The sequence below is a fragment of the Mauremys mutica genome, chromosome 8 (genome assembly GCF_020497125.1).
Source record: "Mauremys mutica isolate MM-2020 ecotype Southern chromosome 8, ASM2049712v1, whole genome shotgun sequence".
In the NCBI taxonomy this organism is placed as follows: domain Eukaryota; kingdom Metazoa; phylum Chordata; order Testudines; family Geoemydidae; genus Mauremys; species Mauremys mutica.
In genome coordinates, this window is record NC_059079.1 from 17,195,847 (window position 1) to 17,215,671 (window position 19,825).

The 19,825-nt window shown below is 38.9% G+C and overlaps 1 protein-coding gene across 3 annotated transcripts in view; it reads left to right on the top strand.

The window, feature by feature from the left end:
* ALG6 (ALG6 alpha-1,3-glucosyltransferase) overlaps positions 1–19,825 on the top strand; it is a 40,699-nt gene that overhangs the window by 13,029 nt on the left and 7,845 nt on the right. For all 3 annotated transcript variants that reach the window (XM_045027078.1, XM_045027079.1, XM_045027080.1), the window contains exons 3-9: positions 264–348; positions 4,547–4,636; positions 5,635–5,723; positions 12,523–12,605; positions 13,385–13,449; positions 16,864–17,049; positions 18,088–18,223. In XM_045027078.1, the coding sequence (XP_044883013.1) occupies positions 264–348; positions 4,547–4,636; positions 5,635–5,723; positions 12,523–12,605; positions 13,385–13,449; positions 16,864–17,049; positions 18,088–18,223 (734 nt within the window). The remainder of the gene's footprint in view (positions 1–263; positions 349–4,546; positions 4,637–5,634; positions 5,724–12,522; positions 12,606–13,384; positions 13,450–16,863; positions 17,050–18,087; positions 18,224–19,825) is intronic.

Consider the following 19,825-nt stretch of genomic DNA (forward strand, 5'->3'; position numbering starts at 1 on the left):
ATAAGTTGATAACTGCTCATCTCAGAAATATTTGTAACACCAAAAGACAATACTTTGTAACAATACTTGTTCTATGTTACATATGTATGTTTTTTTAGGAAACATGATCCATTATTCATTCTGTCCCAATTTTAGATACTAATAATAGCAATGTACCCGGAACAAGTATGATATTAATTTCCAGATGCATTCTTGGACAAAAAGCAGTGTCAGAAACAAAAACTAAATTCGTAAGCCCTTTTTGCCATCTCTTGCTTTCTTAGGTGCAGGAAAACCGCCTATGTATGGAGACTATGAAGCTCAGAGGCATTGGCAAGAAGTTACTTACAATCTACCCATCAAGCAATGGTATGTGTCACTTTTAAATTTCAGGCTTCGAAGTGAAGTGAAAAAATTCAACTTTAAGGTGCATAAAAGTAAGACTTGAGATTTTTAAATCTATTCAAAAGCTTTTTACCATTCTCTGAATTACTCTAAACAACCTGCCTCTCCCTATTCTTAGACTGAGGTTCCATTATTTTTGCTTAATAAATGTGCAAGTGTTCAGAACTTAAATTTGATTTGTTAGATTTTTGTATACAAAACAGAAAAGTTTGACAAGCAATAGTCTGAGGATGCAGTAAAGATACAAAGAATGTGCTATGTTTTAGCTCATCCTGTGTAAAAGTAATAATATGAGCAACTGCCATTGGAACTACAGGAGACCATAATCTTCTAGTTTAAAATATACAGTCTTCGGTATCTGTTGAATGAGGCGTTTTCTGTTAAACGAAACAGGCCCTTGGGTACTGGTAGTATTCCAGAAAGTATATGTTTTACAGTATCTGGCTTATAGCTCTATGTATTATGGCTGTGTCTGTTGTTAGTAAGTAATTAACAATTGTTAGAATTATTAAGAATATCGTACCTCTGGAATCTGTACCTTTGCGAAGACAGCCTACTTGTATTAATTTTTTCGGACACCAGGAGACTAGTATCTCAACTTGTATGTTCAATGGCTGAGTCTTGGAAGATTAAGCCTTGTTTTGGATAGGATAGACATGTCCATTATGGAAGGTTGCTACACTCCAACGTGTACAAGAACTGTTAAACTACAAAGGTTAAGAATCTGAGTAATTTTCATAGGACTCATTTAAGTTTGCTATCTAGTAGAACTGTCAGTGCAGCAACAAATGAGTTGCAATATAAATTTGTTTTGCTTAGCTACAGGGAGACATTCTCTGAAGTTGCCAAGCTCCTAAAATATCTCTTGATATTTTCATAGACTTAAATCCTAATTTAATATTAGATATGCATGTTTATTCCTTTTGTTCAGAAACAAAGTATATTTAAAAAATTCCTGCAGTAAACTACAATATGATTTGTATATAGTTTCCTTGCATGAGATTTCTCTGAGCCAGAGGCTAGAATTTAAATCTCTGTCTTTTTTCCTGTCCTTCTCTAGAACACATGCATACTTATCCAAGGCCACGTTAATGATGTCCTGTCTTCTTGTATTACTAATTAAAAATGTGGCAATTGTTACCTCTTGCTAAGTATCCGCTGATACATGTACTGTTTTCCCATTGAAATACAAGTTTAGGGAAGGATAAGAGTAAAATACACAAAGTAACTGGGAAGCTTACTAGTAAATTGCAGAATATTAAAATCCATGTGAAAGATCTGAGCTGTCTTGGCATGAAAAATCTTGAGTGTTAGAAGAAGCAGAGATGCAGCTTAAAGAAATACGATTTATCATCAATTGTTCATAAGATACTCCAGGTAGCTCATAAGGAATTCAAGAAATATCATTTACTGTAATAAATGTCAAAAATTGGCTGCATTGAAGTGGGTAGACTGGAAAAGCCAAGAACTTGCCCCTTGGCAATTATAAAAGACTAGTCAGTCTGTTTCATTCTGAGATTTAAAGAGTCGATGTCTTATTTTTATAACTTTTATGTTCTTTGAATTGAACCTTCCTCCTTTCATCTGGAAGATGTGGCTAAATTCTAATGGCTTCCAGCCTTCCACAGAAACATAGACAGAGCAGAATTGTAGGCTGGAAAACCCTTTCCTTGTGTACCCTCACATATTATCCTCCAGAGTTTTCTTCCTGAGGTAGAACTAGGTGAAGTGGTTATTGCTGACATATCTGATCTAGGCTCATGATCTTGTGTCAGCTATGTAGAAGGTATTACTTTGATAGTTCAGTTATATCTGCTGTTAAATTTCCTTTAGGCCTTTGTTTCTTCTACATACTGGTAGAATTACACAGATGTGAGTGTGATCTCCCTCTGTATGAAACTCCAGTTTGTGTTCTTGTATGTCTGTCTGCCCCAATTGCTTATGGTATACTTTTTAACCTAAAAGTATGGGGTACAAGGTTCAAATTTCTCCAAGAGTTGCTGTCATGCTTCACAAAATGCAATATCTTATCAAAATCCCACTTCATTTGTCACTTACTCATTCCTGTCACTGATGGTGAAAGGCAAGAGTCTGCCCTCAGACTTTAACAGCAATTCATGACTAGGGTATTACTCTCTGCCTCTGTGTGAGGAACACCTATTGATTTCCCTAAGATTTCCTTGTGTAGAGGAAAGCAGAACTGGACCCAAGATCCAGCATGTGGATCAGAGAAGGTGGATTTTTCCTTACAGTAGTTCTTTGTAAGCTCTCTACCTCCTTGTTTCACTCAGTGATGACACAGTCCAGCGTTGGGGACACAATGTTTTCTTCCAAAGTAACCAATTGTGATGTCGCAAAAAATGGACATTACAGAATGAATGTGTTGGGAGAAGCAGTCCTGGTCATAAAAAGGTTTCTTCGCACCTATATCATGCTGGGGCTCATCAGTGGAAGAAGTGAAATAGAGTGCTGCACCTGACTATTTAATGAGATTTAGGCACTGTATGTTAACAAACTAGTACATATGTCTGTATATGCACACATTGGGTATTGTATTGAAGAAAACATATACATTTCCTGTATAGGATCTGTTTAAATAATTAATTGGCTCTGTGGCTACTTGTCTGCAGATGTTTTGCTGGATTTGGCTCTGCAGGTTACTGAGCCTTCTACTGATCTGTGACTTTGCCCATCGTGGAGCTAAATATGACAGTTGTGCAATATGTGAATTCAGTAAGGTTCACAAAGCATGGGAAAGGTGGCTGCAGACATCTTTATGTAGTAGGGGGGTTCCCCTGTCTCCAGTCAGAAACAAAACAGGTGAGCTGAAGAGTCCTCTAAAGGTATAAATGGGCTACTAAGTCCGAAGAATAGAAATTGAGAATCTTAATATAAGGGAAACCTCCCTATAGCTCAATCTTCAATCAGTCCAATCAATATTCTTTAAAAACTGCCTTTTCTTTGAGCTCTGCTAAGTCTGTGTTCTCTTTTTGTGGTTGGGCAAACTTTCTATTTCAGCCTTCTGCTGGAATAGCTCCTGGATCTGAAAAATGTAGTTCATGACTATGGATGGAGTTGGGGATGATCTTATCAAATCAGGAATTGTGGGCTTTGGCGGATGTGGGGAGCTCATTTTGTACAAGCATCCTATGTCTCAGTAGGCTCTGGATCCCTCCAATGAGGCTCCACGTAAAGGAATTTTATTCCTCAATGAATATGCTTAGTTGGGTGTAGAGCCAACATTTCTAACAGCTTCTTACAGTCTTCACAGTTGCCAGCAAATGTATACTGAATCCTTTGTTGGTTTTGTTTTAGTGTTTGCAGTTATTTCTAGTAAAAACAAAACAAAAATCCCAATGGGCATGTATCGGGGTGGACACCTGCTCCTGCCTGGGAGGGCTGGAAAGCTGGGCTGATTGGGGAAGCGGCCGTAGCTAGGCCATGCCCCAATCAGGCCACAGCTGGCCTGTATAAAAAGGCTGTGAGCCAGGAGCCCAAACAGTCTCTCTCTGTTTGTAGAGGGAGATGGTCTTGGCTGCAGAGAGCTAGAGACAGGGTACCTGAATGAAGCAGGGCTGGGGAAAGGCAGAGGAGCCGGGGAGCTCCAGCCTGGAAAGCCCCAGGCTGTGGCCTAGCAGAAGGCAAATAGGTACTGGGGGTTGCAGAGGGCAGCCCAGCGGTAGGCAAAGGCAGCAGGTCCAAACCCAACCTTGCCGGTGATGAGTAGGCTGATACTGCAGTCTGCCCCAGGGTGCGGGACCTAGACGATGACTGGCAGTGGCCTTAAACTGAGGCGAGGTGTGGATAGTGGGTGGGGGTTCCCTGGGGAGGGGAGATCCAAAGAGAAAGGGGTTACTACCAGGGGGCAGCACCCCAGATAAAGGGACACTGGGTCCTGGGAGAGACAAGGGGGCCAAGTGGTAGCAGATCACTGGCCTGCAGAGGGCATACCAGGCTGGAAATCAAGCTAATTCCCTGAGAGACCAGCAGGAGGTGCCACAGGGGTGAGTCCGCATTGCTACAGGGCAATATTTAGTTCCTATGAATGTTTGACTATATGGTAGAGAGACACGGTTGGCTTAATGTGCAAACTCTTTAGGCTGATATGAAGTTACAATGCTGGAATCCTTGATCCATTTTTAAGTTTTCTTTTGTTTTTCAGGTACTTCAATACCAGTGACAATAATCTGCAATACTGGGGCCTTGATTATCCACCTCTTACTGCTTATCACAGTCTCTTGTGTGCTTATGTGTAAGTTAATCATTTTAGGATTATTTTAAATGTTTGCTGTTGGTGGAGAATGAAAGAAAAAACAAATGCATTCTCCCCCTCCTCCCAGAGGAGAGGAACAAAACAAATGGCAGGGATTTACCTCTTTGGCATAGTTCACTTATTATGTGCAATTATGGAACTGTAGAAATAATAGAATAGATGTGGCGTTATTGCATCAGACCTGATCCTGCATTTGTTCCACATTGAAATCAGTTGGGGGGCTTGGCCTACAATGGGACTGCAGGATCAGTTTCTCTTGTATTCCAGTGCCTCCAGTGGGTGCAGATTATATTTTAGCTGATGGGTCATAGTTATAGTTTCCTGAATAAGTCATTCAGGGTCAGCGATGTATCTAGGAAGGCACATCAGAGATTGTTCACAGCAAATGGAAAATTAATCTTGTATTGAGAGCCCAAGTGGCATTTGATGAGTGGATCCTACGTGATACCCTGTAAATATAATTCTGTTATTGGGATGTTCTTCCTGTATGGTCTTTAACCAGTATTAGAACAGCTTTTAGAAAACTGGAGTGTTCTGTTCAGGGACAGCAGAAAAAGGGTACTGCAGGTCAGGTTAAGATGTACTGGCAGAGCTATGTGGAGAAAGTTTGCTTCACATTTGTCTGCAGTATGCCTACTTTCTGTTAACACTTAAAAAAATCACAAGTTAGCTTTCAGTTTGAGAAGTGCTGAATGACACTAATAGGATTAAATGATAGTAATAGAATTAAATTTTTATCAGCACAAGATAACTATTTTCAGTTTTTGTATTGCTGATTAGCAGCTAAATACGATAAAATAAACTGGTCTCTTGGTGAGGAAACCCCTTCCCTGGTCACTATTGCTTTTGATAAAGTTTGCCTCGTTCATCTTAATCCTCTGAATATGCCCCTGTGCATATCATTTTTATTGCTGAAAAGAACGTAAAGGGAAATGAGAACTGTCTGCATTTTGATGTGTCTATACTTTGTTTTACAGTGCAAAGTTAATAAATCCTGATTGGATTGCTCTCCACACATCCCGTGGGTATGAGAGTCAGCCACATAAGTTATTCATGCGTGCAACAGGTAGAAAAATTGCATTTCCTTAACATAATCTTCTACGTTTTTCTAGCTCACTAATTTAGCACATTTAATTTGGCATCCCTTGTTGTGTTTTTTTTTTTTTGTGTGTGTGTGGTCCATTTCTGGTGCAAAATTGACTGATCTGAGGGCATTGCAGGTCTGGCACTGTTAACTAAGCCTTTGTGTCTTTTCAGTTCTGCTCACCCTTGTGAAAGTAGCAGATAGTGTTAAACTTAAGGCAGAATCTTTAAATTGAGCTAGTTTTAGTAACAAATTTAAAAGGATACTTTCCAGCCGTTTGGATCTCAAATTTAAATTTTAAAGGTGACGTGCAAAGGATTTTTTAAAATGGATTTTCAACCTTTCTAGTTCTTTATGATATCTGAAGAAGACCTGAAGGTTTTATTTTTTTAAATTCTGCTTGGTTTTTATCTTGGAAGTATCAAGTGTATCAAGACTGGCCATTAATGAATTTGGAGAAGGAACTCTTAGGGGTTTCAAGGATATTTACTATGAGTTTTCATATTGGAGGGGCAGGTATTTAATCTTTATAACAAAGACAACCTTTCTCCAAAATGTTTACCAGCCACTGGAATTAAATAGCTATTAACAAAAAAATGCAAAATCAAAGTGTTTTTAAATAGTGTGATTAAAAATCTCAAAATCACTTTTCTGTCCATATCAGGCCTTTGTAACAGCCTTTATAATGAAAATGTAATGTAATATATTCTGACTCCATTAAAATAGCAAATAATTTCATTTCTTCTCATGGACATGTTAGTGGGACAGCTGTTGACGTGGCCAATGGCTTCTAGCAAGCGAAGAATATGGGGAGCAGTGATGTGACAGTAGCCATAAGGCAGCCAAATCACCCCATTATTTTTTAAAGTTTAGTCAGACCTTTTGCTTCACGTGGCAGTGCAGAGTCCTATAAAATGACTGTGCTGGGTGAGTATCCTTATTTGCTGATTATATTGAGCAGAATCTGATGTTCATCAATAGAAATTTCTTGTGTTGCCCACAGACCTTTCAGTGTGGTTTCTAGTAATTGATTATATTTAGAAAAAAATCACTAGGATGAAATTACCCTTGAAATGGTCTTTATTAATGTTAAAATCAACACGCTTGACAAAACATTGATGTACAAACTAAGAAAACTGGTATACGTTCTTTTAACACTAGCCATTAAACTAGTGCATCAGGATTACAACATTCAGTACAGTTGAATGTTGACCATTGGTGTTATACTTTACAATTTTTAACAAATACATTTGAAAACGTTTCTCCAAGAAGTGACAAGTTGATAATGTTTCACAGACTGAGTAAGCCCTGACAACTTGCTCATTTTGGGTTTGCTCCTTCAGGGTGCTGAGCACTAGGCCCCAGATCCAGCAAAGCACTTAGCAGATTCTTAACTCTAAGCACGAGTAGTTGCATTGAATTTAATGGACTGTTCACATGCCTAAGTGCTTTGCTGGATTGAGGCCTTAGTGCAGGATCAATCCTTTGTTCATTTAGATTGAAAAATATGCAGCAATGCAATTATGTTTTTGTAGAGAAACAGGCCAAGATTTTCAAAAGTGACTAGTGATTTTCAGTGCCTCAGTTTCTTGGTGCCAAATATGAGACACCTTAAAGGGACATGATTATTAGAAAGTGCTGAGACATGCACTCTGAAAAATAGGTCTCTTCAGGTTCTCTCAGGTTCACCACCCCAAATCACTAGTGAATTTTTAAAATTTAGACCCCAATATTTGAAATTTTAAGTCCCAACACTTTAATAATAGAATCGCAGAAATGCTGGACTAGAAGGGACCTTGAAAGGTCATCAAGTCCAGCTCACTGCACGAAGGCAGGACCAAGCAAACCTAGACCATCCCTGACAGGTTTGTCCAACCCGTTGTTAAAAACTGTGCAGTTAGAAAGTTTCCTCTAATATCTAACCTAAATGTTCCTTGCAGCAGATTAAGCCCATTACATCTTGTCATACCTTCAGTGGACATGGAGAACAACTGACCACCATCCTCTTTATAACAGCCCTTAATGTGTTCTAGAGAAACAAGTCACAAAACTGGGAACTTTATTCTGCTGGTCTCATACCTTTCTTTCCTTAGAATAATGAAAACTATCCTTCAAAGTCAGTTTTTCTTTAAACTTTATTTCTGTTGAATATCTTGTTTTGCAATATTGCTTCGTCTCATCAGAAGGGTGAAGGCTCAAACTACATATTACTAGAATATTTGTAAATATACTCTTTCTTATATGAATGGAAATTTTGGGATGCAAAAGTTTTGAAGAATGAGTCACTTTTAGAAATATTTCCAATTGTTTTTCCATACAGCCCTATATACAAAAGAATTAAGAAAGATTAAGTGAGAATAAGTATTATCCATAATGACAGAAATACTGAGACATTTTAATCGTACAGTACAGATGTTGTAGAGTAATCGTAAATAAGTGCTTCCAAAACCACCAACCTTCCCCCATCTATGCAAAGTTTGAACTAACTTATAGGTGGTACCACTGACTTGTACTTTCAAGTATATGAATACTTTATGAATTAGTACAACTTATTTGCATAACGCATATCTCCTCTGTTTTGTATGTGTCATGTCTGTTTTAGGCTGCTCTTTACACCATGATGTGTATGTGCATATGGATGTAATGACAAACAAATTAAATTGACATGTGTGTTTAAAACTTTCCCCCCTCTCTCATGTGATAATTATACTATCTGTAAATAGTAGGTAGTGAGAACAAGGTGAGGTATGTTTTTTGATTTTGGAAGAGATACAGTAAAACCTGCCAAGAGCGACCACTTATGGAAGTTAGCAAAAGTGGTTGCTTGTAAGAGGTGGTCCCTTTTCAAAGATTTGCCGTAAAATGGGCACTTTTACAATGTACAGAAAGGCTACAATTGTTACTAGTGTTTCATGTTTAATTGTCTTTTAAGTGAACATTACATACAGTATACAATACAGTACTGAATTTAAAATCTCTTGGTGGGTTTATTAATACAGTAGTACAGTATATGTTACTCAGAAGAGGAAATTCAGTACACTAATACAAGTGCTTATTTTCTAGACTGAAGCCAAAAGAAAATTAGAGGTACCTGTGTTATCAAAAAGTTCTGGTTTCAATCTACAGTAGCCTGTATTTATTTGAAAAAGTTCACTTGTTCTTATCTGCCTCTGCAACGATAGGAGCATGTTTACTATTACTTCTTCTGCATCTTTGAACAGCTCTAAAAGTCGGTTGCTGGCCTTTAGAATGGCAAATGCTTTCATGTCTTTAGTCATATTCTTGGCTTCAGGTACAGAAATGATTCTTCCCGGGAGTTCAGAGGCACCATTGCTATCCCCTTCATCATCATCATCATTAATTTTTGTGTCACTGTGTTAGTTGTCACATGGCTTGAAATTTTCTAGGAGTTTTTAGCAGGCTGTGACCAGCCTGTGACTTCTTCAGTTCTTGCAAGGTGTTCATCAATCTGGTACGTCTTCTCAATCACCACACCAAAAAGACTTAGCAACATGTTAACTACTGCAAGAGGGAGCTCATTTGGTGAATCCACAGTTGACTCGTCAATGGTGAATCCACATTTAGCAAAGCATTTTTTTGATGGTGCTTGGCTCAATCTCACTTCATGCTCGATGAACCTAGTGTACTGCATTCAAGAGTGAAACCCTTTTCAAAAGCTTTGGGCCCAATGAAGTTACATCAGATTCAATTTGATGATGAATAATTGAATTTTCCTTTTCCAAAATTTCAGTTTTAGGGTTTGAATAACCTCAGCATCTATAGGTTGTAACACGGAGGTGCTGTTTGGGGAAAAGAAGCAGAGTTTAATGTTTGTAGATTTAACAGGGCAGTGGCATTGCGCATTATCTACAAACAGAATTTAATGTCCCTGTAGTAGCAATTTGCGATCAAATCTTTGTAATCATTTTTTCAAAAAGCTCAGAGTTTATTCATGCTTTTTTTTTGTTGAATTCATATCCCAGGGGCAACTCCTTGATATTCAACTTGCCAGAGCATTGTGGGTGTTGGGATTTACTGATCAGTATAGGTTTTTCTTTATCTCCATTCATGTTGGTGCATAAAGCAAGGATGATTCTTTTCTTTGAATGTTTCCCATTTGAACATTGCTGACCTTTGACAAGGAGGGTTTTGCTGTTGCCGCTGTCTTTAAAAAACAGTCCAATTTCACCCATGTTGTAGATTTCAGATAGTTGATAATCCTGTATGAGTTCAGGTAATTTTTGCTTCGAGTCTGAAACCACACCTTGGTTAATGTCTCCACTCTCACCGCATCCTGTACAAAAGGCAAGGTTGTGCCTCTTCTTAAACGATGCAATCCAGTCATTGCTGGATTTAAACTCCCTGTTTTCCACGTCATCTGCAAATTTCATGGCTTGTGCTTTTAACATTGGACCACCCAAGAGATTTACATGACGAACAACGGTGGATTTAAACCACTCGGAAGTGAGAAAATTGACTTCTTAATTTCCAGTTTTGGCATGTTTTAATTTTCCTTGAAGAATTTGCATTTGACTCATAATTGGCAAGGATTTCTGCCTTCTGTTGTAATGGGTTTTGGATTTGTGTTTTTCCAATTCCAAACTGTTTGGCAATTTGACGACAAATGGTATCTAGGTGTGATATTGCTTTAACACGTTACTCTATTGAAAGAAACACTTTGGATTTGCATTTTTCTTTTTTGCTTCTGTGATGACTTTGGGCTTTACACTGTAACTTACAATAGTGTACACCGTTCATTTCAACACATTCATGTCTTCCTTACAAGTTCAACTTCTGGTTCATACACAGACTGAGAAGTAGGGCCCTACCAAATTTGCAGAGGCGTATGAAATCTGGTCATTGATAAACTTTTACCCTATACTATAGGATAAAAATATGCAAAAATACACAGCGTTTCTCAAACTGGGGGTCTTGATCCAAAAGGGGGTGTCAAGCCTATTGTAGCGGGGTTGTGGAATTGCCACCCTTACTTCTGTGCTGCCTTCAGAGCTAAATGGCTTGAGATCGATGGCTGCTGGCCAGGTGCCCAGCTCTGAAGGGAGCACCGCCTCCAGCAGCTGCAGAGAAATAATGGTGGCAGTTCAGCAGCTCCTGCTCTTTGCTTTGCCTTCAGAGCTGAGTGGATAGAGAGCAGCAGCTGCTGGCCGGCTATGCTGTTGCCAGCAGCAGCACAGAAGTGAGGAAGATCAGTTTCTCCTACAGGTTCGTTTTCATGGATAGGAGTAAAGAAAATGTGGTTGCTGGTCACAGATGACATGTTGTTCTTCAGTTTTTTCACAGTTAAATTATAGGGGAAAAATGTTCTGTGGCCTCTGCAAGTAGTCGCTCAAGACAGGTGGTCTCTCTTCAGAGGTAATCGCTAAGGCAGGTTTTACTGTCCATATATAAGAGATGGACAAAATCTCAGGTTTAAAACTAGACTGGCTGCATAAGAACAGCCTCTGAACAATTTCTCCAGCACCTTAAGCACAAGCAGGGCTTAATCCAATGCATAGTAGGCAGCCCTCCTTGTTCCAGCTCTTCTTTTGTCCCACTACAGACCACCTTTACAAATATTTACTGTGGGCAGTGCAAAGAACCTCTCTTCTGTTTGTCTCCCAGTGTTTCCTCTGTGAAATACTAATGCTTTGGCAAAGTACAGGACTGTGTTATGAATCCAAACATGCTTCTCTCTCTTTAATCTGCCATCAGCCCCCCAATGTCTTAGTAAGGCCGGCTCCAGGGTTTTTGCTGCCCCAAGCAGCAGAAAAAAAAAAGCCGTGATCACAATTGGCGGCACTTCCGTGGCAGCTCTCCACCGCACCACTTCATTCTTTGGCGGCAATTCAGCAGCAGGTCCTTCCCTCCGAGAGGGACTGAGGGACCTGCTGCCGAAGAGCCGGACGTGCCGACCTTTTCCGTTGGCCGCCCCAAGCACCTGCTTGCTACGCTGGTGCCTGGAGACGGCCCTGTGTCTTAGAACAACTTGCAAGAATTTATTTGTAGTTGATGTCTTTTGAAAGTTGAGAATGTCTTTTCTCCAGCATGTAACGATCTAGAGCATTGCTCATTTACTGAGTGAGGATATGCTGGGGCCTAAACAGTCTAATGCGTGCAAGCTTCAGATTTGGGGGTATGTTTGGAAACATTAACAGATCAAATTCTGTACAGCCATTTTTCCTACCCAATAAAGTTGAACTAACCCATTCCTATATCAGCCCTTATGTTTATATATTTCCTTTCTTTCCCCAAACACTTTACAAACTAGATACACATGATGTGATTTGTAAAGCAGAGCCCTCTCTAGAATCAAATGCTGGAGCACACAACAACAGTACATGACAATTGAAGACAGAAAATGAAGAATACTGTGGTCAGCTGAAACTGTAGGGAAACTTCAGAAGACATGAATTTGATGAGGAAATAGGTTTCCATTGTAGGGGATGGATACAAAATATACATTTAAAAATGTGTGGACAGCTGGACCTATCCATCCATGTATGTGGCTATATAGTTTGTGGGTTTTGTTTGGGCTAAACAATGTGCAGGCATTGCACCCATCTTGCAGATGCAGGTAAGATTTAATCCTTCCTTTTCTTACATGGTTCCACAAAACATCAGATGCAAGCCATGTAGGTTGGAAGGGGAAAACGGAGAATAAAGTCACATATTGACAATCCAGAGACAAATTATAAATGGAAATAAGTAATTTCTGTGGATTGTGATGAGCTATACTTGTTTGGGGAGACTCTTATGCATAGTTAATCTTTCTGTTTTTCAGTTCTTATTGCTGATTTGCTGATTTACATACCTGCAGTTATCTTGTATTGTTGTTATTTAAAAGAAACATCAACTAAGAAAAAGGCAAGTATAAGTCTATGGTGTGTGTGTGTGTGTGTATGAGAGAGAGAGAATAAAAATGTTATTAACTGGAATATACATTTAAAACACTGAAAAGAAAGTTAATTAATGTTACAAAACCACAGAGTGCTTTCCGTTTACATAAATTGGATGCCAATAAGTATATCTTTCATTAAAGACTTTTCAGTAAGAAAACAGGAAGTTACTTTACAGCAATTATTTTGATGCCCTTCAATAACAAGGTGCACTGGAGTTTAGTAACCATGAACTACCGAATTACACTTCTTGTCAAATTTATTGCTTGGGTAGTAAAAAAAAAAAAAAAAAAGATTTGTGCTGTGACATGGGGGAATCTAGGAACAGCCTTGGGTCTTGCACACTTCTTTTTTAGACAGTAGAACTGAAATGCATTGTGAAAGTGACACCATGCTCAGGGTTTTTAATGCTCACTGGTCTCTGTGGTCTGTCAAGCCATGGCGCAGTTCCCAGGGTTAAACTGAGCAGTCATCTTTGTGAATTGGCTGGCAGAAGACACCCTGATGCTCCTCTTAATACTTTCCCACTAGGGCTCCTTCGTCTCTTCCCACATCACTGGGGGAGGAATAATTAGAGGAAAAGAGTGTTCCCCAGATGAATGAGTAAGGATCCAGAGGAGTTTGACTGGCCTGGGCTTGTTAAAGGAGAACCAATCATGTTCTGGTTCCAGGGTGAAATGAACTGCTATAAAATAAAGTGCCTTGTTTTTGTGTGTTTAAAGATTTTTCTCTTTCTCTTTCTCCCAGATTGCCAGTGCTCTCTGTATATTGCTTTATCCAGGCCTCATTCTCATTGACTATGGACATTTTCAGTATCCTTCCATTTGCTTTAAAATGAAATAATTTCAGTTATAAAATAACATCAGTCCCTCCTACAATAACATCACTTTTTTACTGGGGAAGAAGTTAGATTTATTAGCTGAAGGTTTGGCCCCTCCCCCAGCAAAAGGAAAGGTTCCTTTGAAAGGAAACAGCCTTAAATGGACTTGGAGCAAAAGATTGATGTGGGGGAAATCAATCCAACATGGCATAGCTTTTATTTGCATCCCAAATTCACACTCTGCCTTGTTTGAGTAAATGTCGGTGGCAGTATGGCTGTGAAAAAAATGGATATTCCTGTGATTTCTGCCTGGATAAGAGAACCATCGTAGCTCTTGTTGGGAGGTGGAGAGGAGTGTCAGACGCAGCCATGCTGTTCAGTTCTATAAAATGTGACTGTCTCTAGCTTTTGCAACCACTAGCTGACTACAGAGAATGGGAGGAGATCATTAACATTTATTGAGTGTCTCACATGCTTCTGCCCAATTTCTAGCAGCCATGATGCTTCACAATGAGATATATCTGTACACCTGACTCACTATACAACATCAATAGTAAATTAGAGTAGACTCTGCTTCTTGTGTCCTCTAATAGCCTCTGAGCCACTGACTCCCATGTTTATAGGTACCTTTGAAACAAATGGTGAATTTGTAAGTCATAGGTAGAGCTGAGTGAGTTATTTGCAAAGAAAATAACTTATCCAACCAGTGTAGCAGGTTGACTCAAAAATGTTCATATTTCAAAATGTATTCAACACTTTAAAAAAATCTGAATTGATTGAGAATTCCTAATTAGAGCTCTTTGTTAGTGTTTCTGTCCCCAGATCAAAGGAGTTCACAAGCACTTCTGTTGAGAATACCTATATTTGTTCTCTGCTAACACGTGTACAGCTTCAAAATTCTGCTTTCACATTCATGGCAACAAAAGTCAGTATTGTGAGTGTTCACAGGAAACACGTAAAAGGGTGTAAAAATTGACTATTGGCTTTTAGCTGACCTGAATTTGTAACAGTTAACGTATCACCTTGTAACATTGGAGCACAGATGTACTTGTAATGGAGTGTACCAACATACAGCACACATGGCTACATTATGTTTTTTGAAATTCATTCTGGACCTTCTGACCTCCTGAGTTTTATGTCACTACACTAGTCTGTAATTAGAATAAAGTTTGTATTTATTTTTTTCAAGGTGTATGCCACGTTGACGAAGACTAGTGCAATAATCTCCAGATTTTCCAGGCAAAGTCCTGTTCTCCTTGCCACCTGGAATATTCCTTGCTCTGTATTGTAAATTGAGCCATGGGTTGCTTGCATATCATATTAAATGTATAAAGTTTCAGAAGTCTGTAAAAGCCTCCATGTCAATGTTTATGTACCCACAATCTAGGCTGGGATTTTCAAACCCACCAAGGGAAGCTGGAAGCCCAATTCCCATTAATTGTAATGAGAATTGGGCATGGCAGATTCCTATGGCAGATTTGAAAATCCAACCCCTGATGGTATTCATTCAGGTGTGTGTACTGTTTTAGCATTAGTTTACTAATAAATATCAATATTTAGGTCTTGGTTGCAGCCTGTATTAGAAAATTAACTATTGTGCTTATCCATAAGCAAGTACAGTAGTTGTTCAGTCCAAGCTGTAGGAAGGTGTGCCAGGTAACGGAGATGTGAGTAAGTCCTGGGGCTGTGATAAATGAGGACACTTTAAAATATGCTGTTGGGTCAAAACTAGGCACATGAAAAATCAAATTTTGTTAATCCATCTCTAATAATACACTAATTGTGGTGTTCCCTCTAGAACAGTGGTCCCCCAACTGTGGGGGGCACAGAGGAATGTTCAGGGAGGTGCAGCGGAATCTGGGGCAGCCCCCATGGAGGGCGAGGAGGGTGCCACCCAGCCCCACTCTGCTTCCAGCTCTGCCCTGACCCCGCCCCCAGCCATGTTCAGAGCCTCAGCGCCCAGGCCTGGCCCCGGCCCCCAACCGCAGCCCAGCTTGCTGCTCCCAGGGCCCAGCCCTGCTCCCAACTGCAGCCACGGCTGTAGCTCCTGCCCTGAACTCAGTTCGCTGGCACCCAATAGCAGCCTGGCTCCCAGCCCCGGCTCCTGACTGCGGCTCCCAGGGGAGGGGCATGGACAGATTACATTACAGGTAAGGGGGGATGCAATGTAAAAAGTTTGGGGACCATTGCTCTAGAAAATGCAGCTGTCAGGTGAGAGGCAGCCGCAGAAACGAAACTTTTAAGAAACAGACTCTACTTTTATTAACAGATTTTTCGCTATATTTTGCTGCTTCCATTTATCCTGAAATCATAGCTTTGGCACTGATTCTGCAAAGACTTATGCATGTGCATAACTTTCTACATTGTGACTAGTTCAATTGAAGTCATTGGAGGTACTTAGAATGCAGAAAGTTAACTGCTTGTGTAACTCTTTGTAGGATCATGGCCTTTTGGCATCATGGTTAGTTGCTGTGACAATGACAGTATGGCAAATATGATTATGATTTTTGATTAGGGAATAAATAGTAGATTGAGAAATGATTTATAAAACCCAAATGTGTTGTCATGTAGCTATCTGTACTGGCCAAGACAGAGTAGGGAGAGAGACATACATTATTTCAGTATTTCTTAGGATAGCTGTGGTATCTCTCTAATTCAGTTTCTTTCATTACACTTTAATTGCTGGTTTTGATGCATTTAGAGCCTGAACCATAGCTCATCGAAGTCAATGAGAGTCTCTTCATTGACTTCACTGGGTTTTGGATCAGGCCTCGTGTCAAAAGTAAATAACAGATTTGTTTTGCAATAATGTCTAAGGGCCCTAATAATGGATTGGGGCCCCTTTGTGCCAGGTGTTGTATAGACACATAACAAGAAGACAGTCCCTGCCCTGAAGAGAATACAGTCTGAGTATAAGCATGTTTAAATATTCCATACAAAGCTGTACGGCAAAAAAGATTTAGGGCTTTTGAAAATTTTACCTATAACCCTGGAAAAAATAAGCACAAGAAAATGTGGAATTGCCACTAGTTGTATCCTATGAGTACGTCAGTGTAGTTTTTTATTAACTCTGGTTAATTGATTGTACTGTACTATTGTAATAATCTGTGCAACCATAAAACTCTCTTTAAGAAGTCTTTCCTTTTGACTCTATGGACTTTTGATCAGGCCCCCAAATCAAAGTTACAGTTGGCTAACCTGTTTAAATAGAATTTAAAATATTTCTCTGTGTAAACAAAATAGTTGCATATTTGGCACTAGATTTTTAAAAATTAAGACTAACGTATAAAACGTCTGTTTTGAATATATTTTACAACTATCACCTGTGGCATTAGTTCACTGTTAACTTGTCACAATACTCAGCATGTTCCCTGTCTTGCAATCTTGTCCTTAACATAAAAAACATATACAACTCCGTGAGCCTGGGCTTTGCTTTGTGGGGTGTACTTTTTCTCTCTTACAATTGGGACCTTTTAGGATCACTGGCATTTTGCTTGGCCATAAATTATAAACAAATGGAACTCTACCATTCACTGCCATTCTTTTGCTACCTACTTGGAAAGTGCTGCCAAAAAGGCCTTACAGGAAAGGGGTGAGTATCTTTAAAACTCAGTATCCAAACATTAGCTCAAGAATGCATTTAGGTAGCCTAGCCTTGGGAATTTGATTCATCCTATTTGCATTTCCATTGTTTCTCTCTTAAGCTCCACGGGAAGGTACTGATGTTATAATTTCATCTGTTCTTAGAGAACAAGTTTCTTTCTAGCCATTAAATGATACACTAAATATCTAAATAGTTTTAAGGGTTTAGAAAGTATAGCAACATATATTAAACTTATAGCTGGGTGAAAATTTTAGGCCAAATCTGTTTTCAGCAAAAAATGCAGGTGTGGTGACACTGAAACGTTTCATTAATTTGTCTGTTTTCCCCAATTGTTGATTTGGGGGCAGCGGGGGAGGAAGAGGAGGAGAGGGAGCAAAACCTTTAAAAATACTGAAAGGCAAAAATTTTATTTTGACATTTTCAAAATGTAACATTTAAATTTTTTGGTTCAAAACAACTTTTTGTTTAGAAATTTCCTTTCATTTTATTAAAAAAAAAAAGATAAATGCTCAAAATAGAAACAGTTTCATTTTTGGATGAAGGAAATATTCTGTTCAACCCAAAGTGAATGTTAAAACTAAGTCGCCAAAAATTTTGATATATTTCATTTTTGGTTTTACATGAAAATGTGAGTTCCAATATTTTGGAATTGCCAGTGAACCGAAAAAAAACTCTTATTTGCTCAGCTGTCATTAACCATCCTTTTTTTGCACACCTTCAGCATGCTGGAATCAAAGTTAGATATGGGCTAAAAGTAGACCTCCAGGTTAATGAGACAAATGCCAGTAGATGTGACACAGTCCTAGTGGATTTCTTACGACTGCTCTGGAGATGATGACATATCTTTTCTCTAGTACTGGTAGCCCTGCTCAAATTTGTCACGTTTCTTGATCTTATGCACATTCAGTTGTATACTGTAAATACACTCTGCGTTTTAAGCCCCAAGTACCTGATATTTTTATATATATAAACAACTGAGTTTTTTGCCTCTTAATATCTTGACTTAAACTCTTCTATTTATTACAGGTTAGTGCTGTTAATTAAAATAGCATTTACGGTGGTTGCTTCTTTTGTGATTTGCTGGCTCCCATTCTGCACAGAAGTGGAACAAATTCTGCAAGTACTCAGAAGACTCTTTCCCATTGATCGAGGCTTGTTTGAAGTATGTGGGTTGTTTTGTTTGTGTAAATGTTCTGTATTCTTAGATCCCTTGAGAAACCTTCATGGTGACCTTTTGGGATTTCATGTGGAAGACACACCACAGAACTAGTAATCTGAGCTGCCTTCGTTGGCAGTCATTTCTTGCCAGTTATTTAATCCAGTATTTAACCCCTAGCTGAGCTGGCATCTTCCAGGATATTATATGAGTAGACAACACTTATCCCATCATCAAACCCATACTTCAGTCATACATTTTTCCATTGACATAGATTCCATAGTAATTGACAGAGTCAGAAGATACAATGTAAAAGTTAGCTTCAGAATCTCCCCTTTGGTTAGCAAAATACTCATCTTTATTGAAAGGATTTATACAAGTAGTAATGGTTGTAGTGTTTCAGATGTAAAATAAAGCCTGCTTTGCATCTTAGCTGATATTCTCAGTAACCACTTTTTACAGAAGTTTATTTAGACCAGTTGTGCTTTTACTATTCCTAAGTAGTAGTTTGATTCAGCACAGTGTTCTTGAGGCTTGATCCTGCAAGATGCTGAGCACTGTCGCCCCAATCCAGCAAAGCAGTTAAGCACATACTTAAATCTAATCACACAAGTAGCCTCATAGATGCCAATGGATCTACTACTTATACGCTTAAAAAGGCACTTCAGTGCTTTGATAGATTGGGGTCAGAGTGCTTAGCTCCTGGCAAGATTGACTCAAGTTTAAGAGCAAGTTCTATACCACAGGCTTCCCCACAGTAGAAACTAAGGGCTTGATTCAGTAATGTTTCAGTGGGACTTAAGTGCTTTGCTGAATCTGGGCCTAAGTGACTGTTGTTAGTGTAAATGGTTTGCCTTATATATGTGTTAGCTGTTAGCAGTTCTTCAGCAGTTACAAATGATACCACAACCTGCAATATCTTTGCCCTGAAAAACTAACATTATGGATACACTGAGGGTGGCATTTAATTTAAATGCAGCCATAGGAATATTTTCAGAACATATTCTCCAGCAGCTTGTTGAAAAATAATTGAAGCTTGGGAGATAAAGATATTTACAAACCAAAATACCTTTTGTCACTTTGCATTTTTTACCCTTTGCTAAGTTTAAAAATAAAAACTGTAAATGTCAACAAACAATGAATTCAAAAGAGCCCAAGGATTTTAGTCTAATATTAGATCAAATATTTTCAGACTGAATAGGGGAGTGACTTACTTGGATACTAATCTGGATAAACTGAGAAATTGTCTATGTAAGCAATGCACAGTAAGTTTATACTCTGTTGCCTGTAACAGGTTCTTTGAATTGATTCCCATTTACAGAAACAGCAACAAATGCTGATGGTTGTAAAATATTATTGGCTATGAAGTAGGCATCTTATATGTTTGCTGGTGCTGCGAAACCGTCTGTTCACTTGTAGTCCTCAGCAAATTTGAAGAGCATATTCTGTATTGCTAGTAAGCATACAAGGAAGATAGCTTAGTAGTTGGTGCTAGTAGCTTTCTTGTTGTTATGTCTACACAGCTGTGATTCTAGCAGCTGTTTAGGGATGAGTTTCATGGGCATGATAGCTGTGGTTACAAATGTAATTTTGAAAGTGATCCTAGCA